This window comes from Stegostoma tigrinum, chromosome 12 (assembly GCF_030684315.1).
Source record: "Stegostoma tigrinum isolate sSteTig4 chromosome 12, sSteTig4.hap1, whole genome shotgun sequence".
NCBI lineage: Eukaryota > Metazoa > Chordata > Chondrichthyes > Orectolobiformes > Stegostomatidae > Stegostoma > Stegostoma tigrinum.
In genome coordinates this window covers 50715896-50735064 of record NC_081365.1, presented here as the reverse complement: position 1 = coordinate 50735064, position 19169 = coordinate 50715896, and the positions used below count along the sequence as shown (strand labels likewise).

Here is a 19169-nt window from a genome sequence, read left to right as displayed (position 1 = left end):
TTTCCTCCTCCTCTGTCGCCTGGCCTGCTGGGTTCCTCCAGCTCCACACTGTGTTATCTCTGACTCCCGCAATGGCAGTTCTTACTGTCTCTGAAACAATCTCTGAACATGAGTTTTTGTTGACAGCAATAAAAGGGAACATAAACAAAGCCAAAAGAGACTGGAAGTCTCCCCCAGAGCACAAACCATTGCTGGCATTATGACTGACTGTGTTAGATTCCATGATGGTCTTAGGCAACCAACTGTGATCTTCTGGATGTGTATGCCATTCAGGTCCTGTTTGACTTGCAGTGCTTGATGCAGCTGAGCTCTGTCATGCACAAGGGGTGCTTCCTTCTGCTCAATGCTCTTGTCCTTTGCTTCAAAAGGCTGCTTCCATTCCCCCAGCTTCTCAGCATTTAACAAATTGCTTTAGAGACAGCTTCATTGTGAATAGGGTATGCAGCATGTTTGGACGATATTGGATTGACCTCCAGGAACAGCAAGTGATTACAGGTAACAGGGTTCATGGTAAACAGTGTCAGCACCATGTCTACCATTGTCACAAAATGCTCTCCCAGTGACTTCAAGTCCTTTTTCACCTTGCTGTATCCTGACCAGCCAATTTCTACTCATCACCACCGCATAAGCGGAGGTCCACCCCGTTGAACTTTGCTGCCAACTATCCAACTGACCTCTAAGCCCTGACCTTTTATGTTAGTGTGCGTATAGCTCCAAGCTTCATTTGTGGAGGGCGTGGTGGTGGTAATTGGCAATTACCCATTTCTTCTCACAGCCCATCATGCCCACTGGCACCTCATCTAGAGCCAAAGGCTGACAGGCACAGCAAAACATGGATGTTGTCAACTTGGAGGTAGGTGCTGAGTGATTGAGTGCTAAGAGAGCAAGCGAGCAAGTATGAGATGCAGCCTAGTTCATTCTGTGAACTGGGTGTCTGCCCTTGTAGCAGCCTTTCAATACTGATTGCTGGTGTGATTGCAAAGCAAGACTGTGCTTCCTAGTTAGCCTGCAAGTGGATCAGAGAAGTGCCGTGATAGTTGTGAGGGGTTGGAAAAAGTCAGATACCTTTGTCTACTGACATGTGGTAAATGCAGCTGCTGCCTGTGGATCATGCCCTGAATACTATTTCATGATGAGCAACACAGAGCCTGGTCATAGCCAATGGCCATCTGAAGTTGAGATAACAAGGTGTAGAGTTGGATGAACACAGCAGGCCAAGCAGACCAAAATTTTCTGAAGAAGGGTCAAGGCTCGAAACGTCAGCGTCCCTGCTCCTGTGATGCTGCCAGGCCTGCTGTGTTCATCCAGCTCTACACCTTGTTATCTCAGATTCTGCAGCATCTGCAGTTCCTACTATCTCGTGATCTGAAGTTTTCAGGTACCTGCTCTGACATTGAGAATTTTCAAGGCCTACATTGTTCAATGCATTGGTAACACAGGAAGCTAAATATTAATGAATGCAGTTCTGCTATTAAGGCCTTTAACAAGGTATAACCCCTTTAAGTGGTACTTTACTACTGCCCAATGAGAAACTTGCATCTCTGTTTGGTCAAAACATAATAAATGCAGTTGCTGCTCCTGATATTGTGAGGTTTTACTGGATTTTTCACTCAATTCTGCCACAAATTCCGCCATACCTAAATTGGCTCAGTCCCCTGTAGGACTCAACCCCATAAGTTGATTGCAATATTCAGTTATTACGAAAATACAGTTTAAATGATAGATTGCACGTTTATATTATCCCACCAAAGTTCATAGGAAATTGGCAATAAAACATAACTCAACGTTCCAGCAATAAATCTAACCCAGCAACTTATCAGGAGTGGACTTTCTGAAGTCATCCCAGAGGCTGTTCAATAATAACTTTTCAAAAGGAATTGTGTAAATATTTGTAAGGAAAATAAAATACAGGGCTCTGTGAAATAGTAGGACTATTTGGATAGTTCTCTAAGCACGTTGAACAAATGACCGCCCTCTGGGTTGTATAATACTTTGATACAATGAGATACCTTTAAAAGAGCTGTAATTGGTTTTAATAGCTGCGGAACACTAAGCTTTGAATTCAACATCTTAAAAATAAGTTTCATTTGCAAAGTAATAAAGATTGGTGAACTCTTCAGTAGCATATAATGAAAGATATGCTCATTACTACAGCATTGTACATATTAATTTTCATGTTGAGGATGATTGCGGATTAACAATGATTTCATTCAAAGTATCATTTTAAAGTTGGGTAGATAAGGTGTGTGAGAATTAGGTTGGAGTGTTTCGGATCACGTGAACTGTAAGGTCGAGACGACAATAAAACATTTTAGAAAACAATTAGCAGATTTCAAGATTTTTTTTCTCTGACTGTTAAATATTTTTAGATTCTTGAGTATTTGTATGAATGTTCTATTTATTTGACTCTTTCTGCCTTGCTCAAAGTGATTGACATATTGCAATACTGGAAATGTAGGATATCAAGGATAGGAGAAACATCAGAAATTAATGGTTTTTGTCAATTTCTTAGCATATTTATAGTTGCAATAATGCAAATGATGGATATTTAGAGGGTTGGAGATATTTTTTGATCATTTGATAAGAAAAGCATAATGAATGGTGCAATTTTAAGTAAAAATAGAAAACACTGAAACTTTATTGCATGTGTTTCCCTATTTGTAAAGAAAAGTATGGATTACTACTTCAGGACCAAAGGATTATTCCATGTTCTGGGCCTGAGTTCAAGTCCCCTGTACAGAGGTGTGTAATAGCATCTGTTACAGGTTGATGAGAAAATACCTACCCTTCTCCTGGAATCACTGCACCAGAGTATTGCATGTCCTTGCGGAATGTAGTTTCCATAGGTGTTACGGGGTGATAATGTAAGCTAAGTTGGGTGCCCAGCCCACCCCAAGCTTCCCTAATATATAGAATACTGAAGTTAGTAATTGAGCTTGTTAAAATCTGAACTGACCCAGATAACATGCTGCCCAGGTCACATTATGGCTAGTGTGGGCAGTTCATTTGAAAGGGAAGGCTGTTTTAAACATCAATATCAATAAAAGCCAAAAGAGGTGGGGCACCTTTTTTGGAGATACCCTTTTGTGTCAAAACCCCCTCTAAACATGCCACCCAATGCTTTCTTCCAAGCCAGCTGCCCAACAGAACTTGATTTATTTCCCCCCGCCCTCTCAAATTGTGTTGTAGAATCCATCGCCCACTGTGTAACCCTGGGGAATACTTTTTCAGATCAGCCACAATCCTCTTTGGGCCGCTTTCTGCGCTCCTGGCAACACTCACTCCTCAGCTGTAGAGTTCTTGACCAATCATATTGACTGACAGATCCTGAGGATGGGACTTGGAACTGACCGAGGGACAGAAGTAAGAGGATTCAAATTCAGGAGTAATGATGCTTTGCTGTAATTGTTCAGGGCTTTGGTGAGTTCACATCTGGAGTATTGTGTGCAGTTTTCATCTCCTTATATGAGGAAGGTTGTTCTAGCTATGAAGGGAGTGCAACAAATGTTTAACAGACTGATTTCTTGGAGGGCAAGAGTGACATATGAAGAGATACTGGATCAGTTAGGATGATAGTCACAAGAGTTTATAAAAAAGAGAGGGCATCGCATAGAACCCTATTCTAGTGATGCCCTCATCCTGTGAATGAATAAAGAAAAAAACAGTTTATGCAAGAAGGATATTCCTAGTAACTGAGGAGTCCATTGCATGACAGAGGAGATGATTGACTTTTAATATGTCAACTGATACATTGATGAATAAGGAAGGAGTTGTTCTCATCTCCAGGGTTGCCATTGTCATTACTCTGATTGCCTCCGGCTTAGACTTGCCTCACATACATTCTAGCTGAAGTTTCAACTCAACGCAGAATGTGCAGGTATCTCCTTGATGTACAAGGCTCCTTATACAGCTGTTCTCGCCACATCCTCAGATCCACAGTCAGTCCTGTTCACTGCCACATGTGTCTTTTCAACCTCTCTGTCCATCAGCATGGCTCCATGCTCTGTGAAAACTGACCTGCCACCCTCAATACTCCACCCCATTCGACATCAGTCTTTAGCAGGCACCTTTTACCAGCATGAGAAACACCAGAAACACAAATTGAAAATTTAGAAGTTTTAACAATGTTCTGATCACCATAGAAACAAATTATTTTCTTAAAATAAATTAATTTCTAGTCAATAACTGAAAGCCATGACAAAGGTTCACATTTTAAAATGTTTATTTGAAACAAATGACTAAAAACATTATTAGTTAAATGCTATCTTTGTGGCCAACTTATACATTTATTTACCAAATAAAATATATTGTCTTGCTGTTTATCGGGGGGAAAAAAAAGACGGATCACAGCTGCACCTTGCACTGTCCTTTACAGAAATGTTCACTTTTCTGACAATCAATCCAAAACGATTCTTACCGCCTAAGGATTTACTCCTGGCTCGTTCTTTTCTCAACCTGGAATTTGCAATCTTAGAATGCCTTTCACAGTGAATCTTCATTTTCCAGAGATGCTTCCTCTAGCTCATCTTCATTTTCGATTCCCACAAGTTTGATCTTTTCCATCCAAGATAAATTCCCATCCACATTCCTTTTGTGGTGAACCATTGAAATGTTTCCATTTCTATTTTTGCCATTTTTCATGAACCTAGGCAGACTCCCAAACATCGTTTGTGATACTCACTGTTATTTCAGGAATATGTTATCTTCATAATGCCTTCACATGTATTCTTCCTCATGGTAACATGAGTCACATATGCTCCTTGTATTGAGGTAGAAATGCTAGTGAAATCTTCTTCAGAGCCTGATCCTCTTTTGGAATTAAATAGCTGCTTGAAGTTCAGCTGTGTGCAACCTAATATTCTCAACACTCCAATGAGACAAAAGATTCTACCGTTGAAACTCAATCTGCTGCCATTCTTTCCAAGAACATATATTTTGCACATTCTTCCCAGTAACAGTCTAAAATCTCTTTAATCAGTAACAAACAGCAGCAAGTTGAATATTTCAGGCTTGTGTCAATTCACGTCAGCATTTTGGGATATGAACTAAATTCAGGAATAAATTTATTTGAAAATAAGGGTAAGTTATGGCTCATATGGTTTGATTGCTGTGCAGGTACAGGATAGTTCTGGTAGAGCCGGCTTGCTCAAGTTGGCAACCATAAAAAGCCTTGTGTTTCTGAAATAACTGCACAGAGGCTGGTGTCCCATCACTACATCACCCTTTATTTACCAGTGCCCAGTACACTGGCTGTGGACCAGCCAGCTTGGAGTCAGTTTTCAAGTGAGGAGATTCTAATCTCCTGGTTATGTTAGTTAGCCAAAGCTCTCTTGATTGGCCCAGGTTAACAACCCCAACCAAGAACTTCATAGTGAAAGCATTGCACCTGGTTCTAATCACTACAGTTTCAAACTTAATAGCTACTCAGCAAGCAAAATAACATGGGAGATCATGACACATAGTGACATGTCATCATTGTAAGCAGCACTTGAGAGTGCTTTTCAGGCCAAACTCTGGAGATTTCATCACTGTCCTTTTAATTTAGAAAAACTACATCAAAAACATGAAATACATGGTTATTGATTCAGATAGCTTTATTAACCTTTTCCTGCTGAATGGCATTTCTAATTATTCTGAGTGCTGGAGGAGTCCAGCAAAGGACTAGCCTGAAGCATTTGTAAATGTCATCAACCAGAAGTGCTATGTAGAATATGCCATTTTCACCTCATCCTAATCTGTAATTAGCCATAATTCACAGAGACCATAGGCATTTCTGTCCTCAGGTGAGGAGGCATTGTGCCTGGATAATACAGCCTGGTACACTGATTGAACGCACAGTGCTTGCATTATTCTATATCATAAAATAAGAAAATTTTTAAAAAGTCAGTTATGGTTTTTTTTCCCCATACATAGGTTGTATGTGAGAATGACGCTACTTTATCATCATTCATTGGTAATGGGAAAAGAAAGTGTTACAATGGACAGATCGCAAGCAAGCGCTCTCTCACTCATCCACAGGAGAGCTTATTTTATTTCAATACAGTAGCAATATCTACTCTGCAATGGTTTCTGCATCAGTCATGGTAAGAGCATGAGGGAGCATTTTACCTTTTCATCAATCATTACTTCACTTCATTTAAAAAAAGTTAATATTACTTGACTTCCCTTGGAAAAGACAGTACACTACCTGCTATAACATTTGGATATCCTACCCCAACTCCCTCCCCTTGCTTGACATTGATTGAAAAGAAAGGCTGTCATAATGTCAGATGATGTGCATTGCATTACGTGAATTGTTCAAGTGTTCATAATAAGCAGCGTCATTTTCACAATTTAACTTAGCTGTTCTCTGTCATATTCTACTGGAAGGTAGTGATTAAAGGAGAAAGATTGATTAATGTTCACTATCTAAAGTTATCATTCCCATAAATGTCGTTACTTGTTTCAGTCCTTTGCATCAAAGAACCAGGTCGGGAGTTGTTTGAACTGGCACTATACAAATTACTTAGTGGGCTTTTAATTTCTTCTCATTCTTATTGACGTACACTGTTTAGTCTATTTTACATGTTTCTTTGTCATTGTTGTACTTAGTTGTGGGCCCTACAGAATGATATTGGTGTTTTGCAAATGTGATTGCAGTTTTAGGTATCATTTTTAATATGTGTTCCCTAGTAACTTCTAAATAACGGAAATTAGGACTGATGCCAGAATGAGCAAAATAATTCAGAAGAAAATGGACAGAGCTACAATAAACTAACTCCCATTGAGCTGCTGTCCTATTCATTTGTACAGTACAATATTGTTCCAAAGACAGAGATATAACGGGGGGAATCCTACTTAAAACATTTTGTGATACTATGTTTCGTGAAGAAAGAGTTTTCAAAGTTTTTCTGTGTTTGTTAATAAATTTTGGAAATCTGAAACACATATGAAAATAGCAGGAAAGACAAGTAATTGTGAGAAAATATGAGTTAATGTTTGAAGTGTGGACTTTCACCGACATGTGTATATACATGTTTGCCTTTGTTTCTTTGGTTTTCTGTCTTTATTCAGTACTTATTTTTTCATTCACTTAAGGGATGTGGGCATTATGGGCTGGTCAGTGTTTATTGCATAACCCTAAGTGTTATCCCAAATCTTTGGAAGGGTTTAAAGATTGGTTTGCTTTCAGTCAGCAGATTTAATCAAAATTATTGCCACATGGTAAATTACTGGTAGTGCCACAATGATTCAAGATCTAATCAAATGTGGCTATGTACTTATTTTGTTACTGATGCCTCAGGAACAATAATGAAGTTTACAGTACAGGTAGATTCTCTCAACCAGCAGCCTCAGGACCACATCTTCCCAGATTTTGCTGGTATCATGGGTGGTTTGTGTCAAATCAATTTGAGTGGAGTCAATTCTCACTTGTCATTCAGAAACACAATCACTTATTGATAAGTCCATGATAATATGTTGTACACGATAATATGTTGTACACAGAATTTTAAAATAATTTCAATCCAGTTTCAGTGGGTTTACCATATTTTTGCACAGGTATTGCCAATTCTGGGCCTTGTATAGATGAGGCAGTCAGATTTTCCATCAGCTTCAGACAGGTTTATGAAATAGGCTTATTTTCATGAGAAACTACAAAAAGCAGGGTTTCATTGTGTACACTGTATATAAACGAAAACTGTGCAGAGAGGTACATTGACAATTATGAAGTTGGATTCTTATTTTGTTTATTTCCAGTTATGATCTACTGTGTGCTACCTATTGAATAGGGATGCAACTAGAGACTGTTCTAAGTTTCAGCTGAGTACTCATCACAAAAAAGGCTAATGAAAGCAAATACATTGATTAGACATCTAATTGAAGAGATTAATATGCTAATTAAGGTATTTCACATAAATTTTAATGCCTGATTACATCTAATTCCTATTTGAACAACTGAGTAAACAATACAATGATTGACAAACTGAGTTGCAAATCGAAAGTCTTAATGAGGGTAATTAATTACTTTCGTACTTGATTGTTGGTTCTAATGTATGGCTTATAATTTCTCCATTCAGCATTAATGAAGAATAAATATGAAGTGTTCAACACTGAATATTGTCATGTTCAATTAGGATAAACACATTCAGTTGCAACTGTGGCCCAAATTCTGCTTTCATGATTAAAAAAAAATCTATTTTGAAAAAGTTCCAGTCTGCAGTTCCCAGTACATGGCCGAAGCCAACTCGCTAGTCAGCTGTAACATGATGAGTGATCGTAAACTTGCTCCTCAGCTGACGTTCACAGCTCCAGTCATGCTGACGTTGTTTGAGACGGACATTCTTCAACTATGACCTACTTTTGTACTGAGAGTGATCTCCAATCCTGATGTAATGGTGCGATTCTCATTAAAGAAATAAAATTCCACCTGTTGCAATTTTCCTGTGACTGTGTTTCTTCCTTATTCTCTGAGAAAATTGCGTGCAAGTAGTTTGAAAGCTGTAAGGGCCCATGCAGGAAACTTGCTCACTTACTTACAGCCAGATGTCAAGCAGGCTTATTAATGAGCGAACTTGCATCATTCATTCATGATGCCTACAGGAATGTAAGAGGGTTCAGGGATCAGAGAGTGACATGGTTTTCTGTGCTTCTGGAATCCAGCCCACCAAGTGCCTTATTGACAGGTACTCTAAATCCAAGAATTAGGAAAGGTTTGAGGGGATGCTGAAGGTCACTACAGCCTCTTACCCCAGTCCTTTCCTCTGACATCTTTGTTTCCCTGTCCTTGACTTCCTCCCTGCAAACAACACCTCATCCTCTCGTGAGTCCAGAATCTTGCAAAGGCATTGATGCATTTTGGCTGCAGGCATGAGTCCCAGAAATTTTCCTGCCAGGGGAATGTTGTCGGACTGTTTTGTCCAGTAGATCTCAGTGAACTGTGTGGAGTTTTCACGTTCTGTATAGGTTTCTGACAGGTGTTCTGGTTTGTTCCCACTGTCCAAAGATACTTGGGTTAGGTGGATTGGCCATGGTAAATGCAGGGTTTCAAGGGTGGCGTAAAGGGATTGGGTCTGAATGGGTTGCTCTTTGGATGGTCAGTACAGATTTGATGGGCTAAATGTAGGCTCCACCTTGTAAGGATTTTATGATTCTATTTAAGATTTGATATGATCTGGAGGGCCCAATGTGGCATTCAATTCATTTGTGTCTCCTTCATGAAAATAAACTTGTTTTTCCACTGTTCCTTTCATTTTGAACTGAGAAATATATGAATTTATGTCTCCTTATCCTGTAACTATGTCCCCTAGTTCAAGATTTGCCCCTCATGGAAACATGTGCCCTGTTAAACCCCCTCAGAATCTTAATTAGAAACCAAAAGAACTAGTTGCTGTAAATCAGGAGCAAAAACAGAAGTTGCAGGAAAAGTTCAGCAAGTCTGGCAGCATCTGTGAAGAAAAATCAGAGTTAACATTTTGGGTCTGGTGACCCTTACTCAGTTCTGTGGAAAGGGTTACCAGACCTGAAACGTTAACTCTGATTTTTTTTCACAGATGCTGCCAGACCTGCTAAGCTTTTCCAGCAACTTCAGGTTTTTGTCCCCTCAAAGTTTTGTCTCTTTCAATAAGATTATCCCTCATTCTTGTAAATTCTAATGAATGAATGCATCATCTGTTTAGTCACTCTTGATAAAACAACCCCTTCTTCCCAGGAATCAGCCGAGTGAATTTGTGTAGAACTTCTCCAGTGCCAGTATAGTGACAAAATCTCTACACAGTACTCCATGTGTAACATTACCAAATCCTGTACAGTTGCAACAAGAATTACCTATTTTTAATCTCCCAACTTCTTGCAATAAACACCAAAATTCTATGTGTTTTCTCTAAAACCATCGGCATACTAGATGTGTGTTTCATACATAAGAACACTCAGATCCTTCTCTGCTGCACTTTTTTGTAGTCTTTAAATAATAGTATGCCTTTTGATCTTTCCATGTATCCAAATGCATAACTTGACACTTCGCTACACTTAAATCCAGCTGCCAAGTTTCATCCATGACTAAGTTTATCTCTATGTCATTGCAGATTCCTCATATTCTCATTACAACATGCTGTTCATGTTTTTTTTATTTTACCTGCAAATCGGATAGATTGCACTCTGCCTGCTCATTCAAGCCATTCATATGGATGACAAGTGATGAAAGACATGGGACTGATCATCAAGAGAATCCACTAGTTATGCTTTTCTGAAAAAGAAGCCCATTGATCCTAACTCTCTGACTTCTGTGTATTTTCCAATCCTCAATCCATACCAAGACATTAGTCCAAAACATTCAGAGGTCCTAATTTATGCAATAAACCATTATATGACACCTTTTGAAATGTATTCTGGAAAATGAGATACACTATATGCAGCAGAACTCCTTTATCAACTCTGCTTGTTAAATCCTCATAACACTAGCACATTGTTCAAACATGATTTGCCTTTCACAAAACCACATTGACTTTATTTCATTGTGTTACTTTTTTTTAAAATGACCTTCTTTTATTTACTTTCCCAACAACAGATGGATAATCTATGATCTTCATGAAATGTTTTGTTTCTCAATTTGTTTAAAGAATAAACTTTCTAAAAAAATAAATGTATACTTCTGAAGTTGCCTTGCTTGAAGTAAGATATTTATTTACTTTTTTTCTCTGGAGGATCATGCCTGTGTCATCTGTGTCTAACAGATTCTGACTAATGATTGCTTTGTGAACATAATGGCTCATGCAATTCGTATGTAGGAGGTCAGGAAGACCCAGCCAAAATTTATACAGCCCTTCCTCATGGAATATCAACCAGAATATAATATTCCTGGCATAGGTCCCAGCTACACATTGAAGAAACAGTGGAAAAACAAGTTCATTTTCATGAAATGGAGTGGTTACAACCTCAATTTATTGGCTCACAATGAACCTGAGATAATTAAATGACGCAACTGAAGGATCAGGATTTTTTTTTGAGACAGAATTTACATTTATTAACTGACTTCCACCATTCATCCCAAAACACTCATAAACCAATGAAGTACCTTGAAAAAGTACCATTTAAGTCAATTACGGTTTTCAGCATAAATAACTTGGCAGCCAGTTTACACAAGGCTAACCCCGGGTGCTACTTTGTTTTGTGCTCTTGATTCAGGGGTAAATATTGGCCAAAGAAAACCTCACTGCTTACAATATTTTTACTTACACGTATGAGGGCAGTTGTAGTTCTCAGTTTAATGATTCATCCAAAAGTTAGCACTTTCAGCAGTGTGGTATTGCTTCTAAACTGCACATCACAGTAGCTTAGATTGTTAAACTCAAGTCCTGAATTTTGATCTGGTGGTCAGAACCTGTTTTGCAGGGTTTCTTGAGGTCTCAACCCTTCATGTTGGGTGTTAAGATGCTCGTAGGAATTTTCAAACCTCAGATTATACAAAACCAGAGAAACCATGGACCTATGAACAAGCTTTAACACTCACTGTCTAGTTTACTCATGAAGGTTGAATACTGTCATGACCCTATCACAAGAAATGTATCCCTCAGCATGAGGCACAAGCTCGAGAAGAATAGCTGGAAATACTTAAAACAAGAAAAATAATTTTGCATCCATGCATCAATTTGAGACCGTCTTTGAGGATACTAAAAACAATTCACTCGTGAAGACAAAAGAACATAGTGTCGATTGGAATTCTGCTAAGAGTTTGTTAAGCTAGTTTGATTTAGAATAAAGGGTGGATTTAAAACTAAAGCCCCTCCCAAAAGCTCATATAAAGTTTTTTAGATTACCTTGTTATTTTTAGATTACCTACTGTATGGAAACAGGCCCTTCGGCCCAACAAGTCCACACCGCCACTTGAAGCATCCCACCCAGACCCATTCCCCGCCCCCCCCATAACCCACACACCCCTGAACACTACGGTCAATTTAGCATGGCCAATCCAACTAGCCTGCACATCTTTGGACTGTGGGAGGAAACCCGAGCACCCGGAGGAAACCCACGCAGACACAGGGAGAATGTGCAAACTCCACACAGACAGTAGGCCGAGGCTGGAATCGAACCCGGATCCCTGGCGCTGTGAGGCTGCAGTGCTAGCTACTGAGCCACCGTGCTGCCCGCAAAGTTTACATGAGTGTACAAAGACTGTTAATAATGCAAAGTAAAACCCAAAGTTTCAGATAAGGAAATCTTCCAGTCATAACTGTATCTGAATATTCATTATTTGTCAGCAATTTATCTGTCAGAGATAATTTATTTTTATAAATTATGTGAGAATTAGTAAGTACCTTGCTCTTGAGCAACATGACTCCTGTGCTCGTGAAGCTGTGTTGTGACTCATGACCACCTAACCCTGAACGGGAGGTATCATAAACCTTTGGCTGCACATTATTCAATGTTCATCATTAAATAAGCTTTGCATTCAGATCTTGACTGTGTAGATGCAATACATTAATAATTTAAATGGAGACATTTACGTTGTGCTCGATTAAGGCATCAGGGATTTTTTTCTCATGGGCTTTCTACACCTGCTCAATGTCCTGAATTTTAGTACCAAAATATGTCAATATTTCCGATGTAGAAATTTGTGCAGAAGCCTTACAAAAATGTTTTCCTGTATGTTTACAATTTGCAAATCTGTATCTCATCAAGTATTTCTCAGTTTTGAAGCAGTCAGAAATATTTGATTGTTCAAGTGACGTCATCAGTGCTGCATGGTTTTGCTGTTCATGGACCAGTCTGTTTAAATGTTCCTGTTTGAAATGCAACAAATAGTGTTTCCATTCTTGCCTATGAAATCAGAACATTTGTCCAGCATGTGAAGGTGAATTCAATGGCAGTTGTCCCAATGTGCCCCCAAGTGGTAAGTTCACAAATAGCAGTAAGACTCGCCAAGTCATAGTATTGCAATGCATTCAGAGACATGAAAAAAATTGGTAACGATGAAAAAAATCTTTGAAAAGGAATCATTTATAAGGATAACATTTGAAGTATTGCAGTGATTGAATTACAGTAGAATACTAGCTCTGTTCATAAAATTGCATGAGTTTTATTTAAATAAAAGCTGTCAAGTATAAATGATAAATCGGGACAGACAACATTCATGACAGCAAGATTGCATGAGTAAAGCCTTATATCAAGTAAGAAGAATGTATAGAGAATGATGGAAGGCTGTAAACGAGTTACCAATATTAATTTAATCTCAATCTAGTTTGAAGCTACTTGAATTGGGAGATTGGGTTCTCATTTATAATAGATTGACAAACATTCAGTTTTCAAAATTGATTCAGCTCTTTTGCCATATTGACCAGCAGCATCATGGTGCACATGAATGTTCTCATTGATGTCCTTCCTAGCATCAACAGTACAGAGAAATGTGGAAAACACCAGATTCTCATCCGGCCATGCTCCAAAGGGATTGAGAGATTCTTAACTGGAATGATGAAGCATGACTACATTGGAGAGTTTGAGATTTTTGATGACCGCAGAAGTGGGAAAACAGTTGTAAATCTCACTGACAGACTCAACACGTGTGGTGTTATTAGCCCCAGGTTTGATGTTCAAGTAAAAGAGCTCAAAAAGTGGAAAAATAGCCTCCTGCCTTTACAGCAGTTTGGGTACCTCGTTCTAATGATCTCAGCAGGGATCATAGACCATGAAGAAGCCAAACAAAAACACACGGGAGGAAAGATCCTGGGATTCATTTTCTAAAATGTGCAACCTGTCTTTAATAAAACATTCAGAATTGATTCATTTCTTTTAATAAATGACCTGGGAGTTTGTGAGTTCTTTTGGTGTGTTGTGTAGCTTGAAGGAGAACTATAGTATTAAGCTACTTTTCTTTCCTTCGTGGGTTTCATTGGAATGACCATCATGCCTAGCTGTCCTTGAATTGTTGGTGTGAGTTGCTTCTTGACTGCTGCTGCTTATTTTGTGTCAGTAGATCCAAAGTTTCAGGATATTGACCGAGTGAGCCTGAATGAACAACTGTATATTTGCTAGTCAATGTGAATGACTTGGACAGGAACCTGCAGGTTGCACTGACCTTGTATATTTACTATGCTTTGAGATGATATTATGGCTATGCTCTCCTTTCTGCAGTCTGCACCCAACCCTCCCTCCCACCCCAGTAGTCTGGAAGCCTCACCATACTGCCGGACAAGACCAGACTGCATCCTGCTGCTAGATTCAATTCAACATCCTCCTCATGGCACATTCAAACACACACCTCCCCCACACTCCACATGACCTCACCCCATTGCCATACACAAACATATCGGATAACCACCCTCCCATCCTCTGCCGAATTCAAATTTTCCTACTCCCCCGACCTATTCAATATTGCATCATATATTTGTTCCCACTTGCCATCTTGCAACCAGGTGCCCTCCCCATGGTATCCAACCCGCCTGCCACTCTACCTCTATCTACATGGCATCCTACCTGAGGCACTTTACTGAGCTGGCTCACTGACAACACATTCATCCAACACCCTACTTACCTGCCACCCAACTCTCCCAACACCTTCAATTCACATCTGGCTGTATACTTAACATTTGCTGTCAAAGTGGCTGGCAGTATCTTTAAATATCAGAATATGACAGCTGACTGCTGTGAAAAGAGCAAATGGTTTGCATTTCTGCAATTTTTGTGCACTGCTTAAGAGCTGTCAGTTCAGAAGTTAGGCTCCACATTTCTGAGGGAGCCCTGACCAGAATCTCCTCCCAGAAATGTAGAACTCTGTTCTTTTTGAAAATGGACCAGATTATGTAATCGTGCAGATTGCCACACCTCAGAAAATCCATACGCCAGTATTCAGTGATTCCGTCATATCAATAGCAATAGGTTCAACCTCTAATTGTGCTGCTGTTTAAGCACAATGATGTAAAATTTGCAATTCATTTCAGGAAGCAGGCCACTGATGCACTTGCCATATTGTTTGAATTTGTATTGATTATACCTTCACCCCAGTGGAAAGCCAGATTTTTAGGTTGTCTGTTAAAGAAGTTTTCCAACTTGCAGAAACCAGTTGTTCCTTCGTTTAAAAATAATTAACTGTGGGATACATTGAGCAACATCAATCTGGTAGGAGGAAATGGCCTACTGGTATTATTGCTGGACTGTTAATCCAGTGACCCAGATAACATGGCTCCCGGGAATGTTTGAATCCCACCGTGGCAGATGGTGGAATTTGAATTCAATCGATATCTGGAATTAAGAGTCTAATGATGACCTTGAATCCATTGCCGATTGTTGGGAAAAACCCATCTGGTTCTTTAGGGAAGGAAACGGCCATCCTAGCCTACATGTGGCTCCAGACCCACAGCAATGTAGTTGCCTCTTAACTGCCATCTGGTCAATAAATGCTACCAAGCCAGTGATGCCCTCATCCCACGAATGAATAAAGAATAAAGGCTGAATACCTCTTTTCATGTTTGCATCCTTCAAATACTGATCAGAAGTACATAGATGCTTGAAGTAACGTATGTATTTGTTACAGGAGATTTTTGTATTATTCTGACCTATTCCAAAATGTTTCCTGGCTGGATTCTTTTGTGTCTTAAATACACAAGATATCAATGATGGCATCTTGACTCTTCTATTAAGTGAGTAATTTGGCAAAAATATTAGCTTTAATTGTAAGAATTATTCACATACAATTAAAAGAAATTAGCCTGAAAGGGAAATGTATTTGGATGCTCACCCAGATATTAATACAAGATGAGGAAAAGAATAAATGTGCATTGAGTGTCAAGAAAATGCAGTATACAATCACTCACTGATCTAATGTGTTATATTTGCATTTTCAATTATGTCCTGTCATGCTTCCATGTTAAACAACACAGAGGACGCATTGAGGGTGGCAAATCTCTGTGGGAGATTTCAATGTCATCACAAAAAGTGCTTCAGCAGGAGCACTTACTGATAGAGCTGATCATCTTTTAAAGAACAGAGCTGCCAGACTGGGTCTGCAGCCAGTGGTGAGGGAAAAACCTGCTTGACCTCATCCTTGCATCTGCAGCAGGCAGATTAGTATCTACTGGTGATGGTATCAAGAGGAGTGACTGCCACACAGTCCTTGTGGAGATTAAATCCTGTTTTCACATTGAGTGCAGCCTCCATCGTGTTGTGTGGCACTATCACCGTGCTAGACGGGACAGATTTCGAACAGATCTGACAACCCGAGATTGGGCATCCTTCAGGTGCTATGGGCCATCAATAGCAGCAGAATTTTAGTTGAGCACAATCTGCAATCCACTGGCCCAGCATATCCCCCTGTCAACCATTACTGTAAAGACAGGGGTCAACCCTGGTTCAATGTATCGGGAGGGCATGCCAGGGGCAGCACAAAGCATACCTGAAGATGAGGTGTCAACCTGATGAAGCCACCAAACAAGTCGATCTGCATGTCAAAGAGCAAAAGTAGCAAGTTAATGATAGAGCTAAGTGATCCCACAACCCATGGATAAGATCTTAGCTCTATAGTCCTGCCACATCTGATCATCAATGGTGGTGGACAATTAAATAACTCATTGCGGGAGGAGGTGGTTTTGGTGAAGGTGATGAAGATGGTAAATATTCAATTATAATTTGTAAGGTTTATGCTGTGTAGATTTTGAGGGCTGTATCCTATTGTAAGAAGGGCTGTACAGAAATTGATTCTATTTAATATTGAGCATCTCCAAAAGATTAAATTTACAGGGCCAAATCATGGCAGGGGAACTCAACTGTGGGTGCTTCTATTGTTCTGTGTGGAAACCTGGGCACATTTCCACTGCCTAGGACCAGTACGTGTGCAGGAAATGTCTCCAGTTTCACCTTCTGGAAGCCTAAGTTTTGGAGCCGGAATGGTGGTTCAGGATTCTGTGGAGCCTGTGCATAGCTGAGAGAATCATGCATAGTTAATGTAGACAGTTGGTCACTCAATGGAGTGAGACTTTTCAGGTAGATAAGGAATGGGTGACAACCAGGCAGAGTAAGAGGACTAGATAGGCAGTGCGGGAATCCCCTGTGGCATTCACCTATGGGAATAGATGAAGATTTCTGTGGCTACAAATGAGACTTCATAATGGTATATGGCCTTCCTTGTGCTAGGGTCAAGATATCTCGGACAAGAGGACATCCTGGAGGTTGAGGGTGAATAGCTAGTGGATGTGTACACATGTACCTAAGTACGTGAAAAGCTTTGTTTTGTGAGCAGAACAGGCAGATCATAGCAAACAAGGACATACGGATCATGAGGTGCTTAGGCAGAGCGAGGCATTCAGGTTGCACTACACAGGAGGTGTGCAAAGCAAGATCAACATGAGCAATATAAACATCATTTGAAGTTAGAGAGGTCCATTCAGCAATCTAATGGTGGCAGGGAAGAAGCTGTTCTTGAACCACTTAGCACGTGTTCAAGCTTTTGTATCATCTGACTGACGGGAGAGTTTGTAAAAGAGCACTACCTGGATAGGAGAGGTCTTTCAGCGGCAATGATAATCGTGAATGGAGTCCATGGATGGAAGGTTGGCTTTCGTGATGGCCTGGGCTGTGGACATAACCTTCTGTAGTTTCTTATGGTCCTGGACAGAGCAGTTAGTGTACCAGGCTGTTATGCACCTGGGTGGTGCGGTGGTACCAATGACATGGATAAAACAAAAGGGATTAGATTCTAAAAAAAGCATATGGGGAGTTGGGAAGCAAGATTAAAAAGTAGGACCTCAAAGATAATGATCTCTGGATTAGTGCCAGTGCTATGTGCTAGTCAAAGCAGAAAAAGCAGGATATATCGGATGAACACGTGGCTAAAGAGATGGGTTTGGGGGACAGTTTAGGATTCCTGGGGCATTGGAACTGGTTCTGAGAGGTGGGATCAATGCAACATTTAAGGGTTATACTTGGGCAGAACTGGGATTCATGCTCGCTGGGGAGTATTTCTAAGAGTGACTGGGGAAGATTTAAATTGGCAGATGGATGACAACCTTTGCAAGGAGATAGAGGAAGGGCAATCAAGGACAAGAACAAATGAAGGGGAAATTAGAGGAAGTGATAGGCAAATGAATCAAAGGCCAGAATCAAACAAAGCTACAATAAAGAATTGTGGGAATAGGGTTTTAAACAGACAAGCCAGAAAGCTTTGTGCCTCAACACATATAGCATTCAAAATAATGTTGATGAATTAATCACACAAATAGATATAAATGGATATGACATGGTTGGGATTATGGAAACATGGCTGCTGGGTCTCTAGGGGTGGGAATTAAACATCTAGGTGTATTCAGTAAGATGGACCGATAAAAAGGGCAAGGTGATAGAGTTTCATTACAGGCTAAAGAGAAAATAAGCACCGTATTAAGGAAAGATATTACCTCAGAAAAATTAGAATGTGTGTAGAATTCTGAAATACCTCGAAACAAAACACATTAGTTGGGTGGTATATAATTCACCAAACCATAGTGCTAATGTTGGGAATGTCAGTAAAACAGAAAACCAGAGATCAATGCATTAAAGGAATATTAGTAATTATAGGTGACTTTAATCTGTATGGATATTGGGTGAAGTGTTATTCGCAACATTATGGACGAGGAATATTAGCAGGTAAGACAGTTTTTTTTGGCCAATGTATGGAGGAACTGACAGGAGAAGAGGCCACCCAGACTGGGCATTAAGCAATGAAAGAGGAATAATCGATAATGTAGCTGTGTGAGACTCAGAGGGGATGAGCAGCTGGAATGTGATAGAATTCATCTTCAAGGTGGTGAGTGAGATTGGGAAATGTTATTGAAAGGAATGTCAGTGAATAAGCTATGGCAAACATTGGAAGAGCAGATGAGTGAACAAGAAAAAAAAATGTTTCATCCTGTCTGGCACAAGAGTGCAAAGAGAACAGTGGCCAAACTGCAGCTTATGGAGAAGTTGGAAATACTGTTAGATGCAAAAAAAATTGCAAATTGTCAAGAAAAAAAAATCAACCTGAGGATTGGGAACAGTTTATAAATCAGAAAAGGAGGGCCCAGGCATTAAGAAGGGGGAAATACAGTATGAGAGTAAGCTGGGTAGGACCATATGAACTGACTCTAAAAGTTTACAGAGGTAGATAGAGTGAAAAATAATTTAGGTCCCTTATGGCCAGAAATGGGGTAATATATAATGGGGAGCAAGGAAATTGCTAATGAACTGAA

General features: G+C 39.7%; 2 protein-coding genes across 2 annotated transcripts in view; both read left to right on the top strand.

Annotated features, from left to right (window-relative positions):
- Window positions 1-19169, top strand: part of LOC125456875 (limbic system-associated membrane protein-like) — a 1200329-nt gene that overhangs the window by 100373 nt on the left and 1080787 nt on the right. The gene's annotated exons all lie outside the window — the stretch shown is intronic.
- On the top strand, window positions 13321-13713 carry LOC125456877 (small ribosomal subunit protein uS8-like). The gene has a single exon (XM_048540377.1). The coding sequence runs from the start codon at window positions 13321-13323 to the stop codon at window positions 13711-13713; it is 393 nt and encodes a 130-aa protein (XP_048396334.1).

Excerpts from the sequence above, each read along its gene's own strand:
- LOC125456877 (XM_048540377.1), top strand. The coding sequence starts at position 13,321 with ATGGTGCACATGAATGTTCTCATTGATGTCCTTCCTAGCATCAACAGT.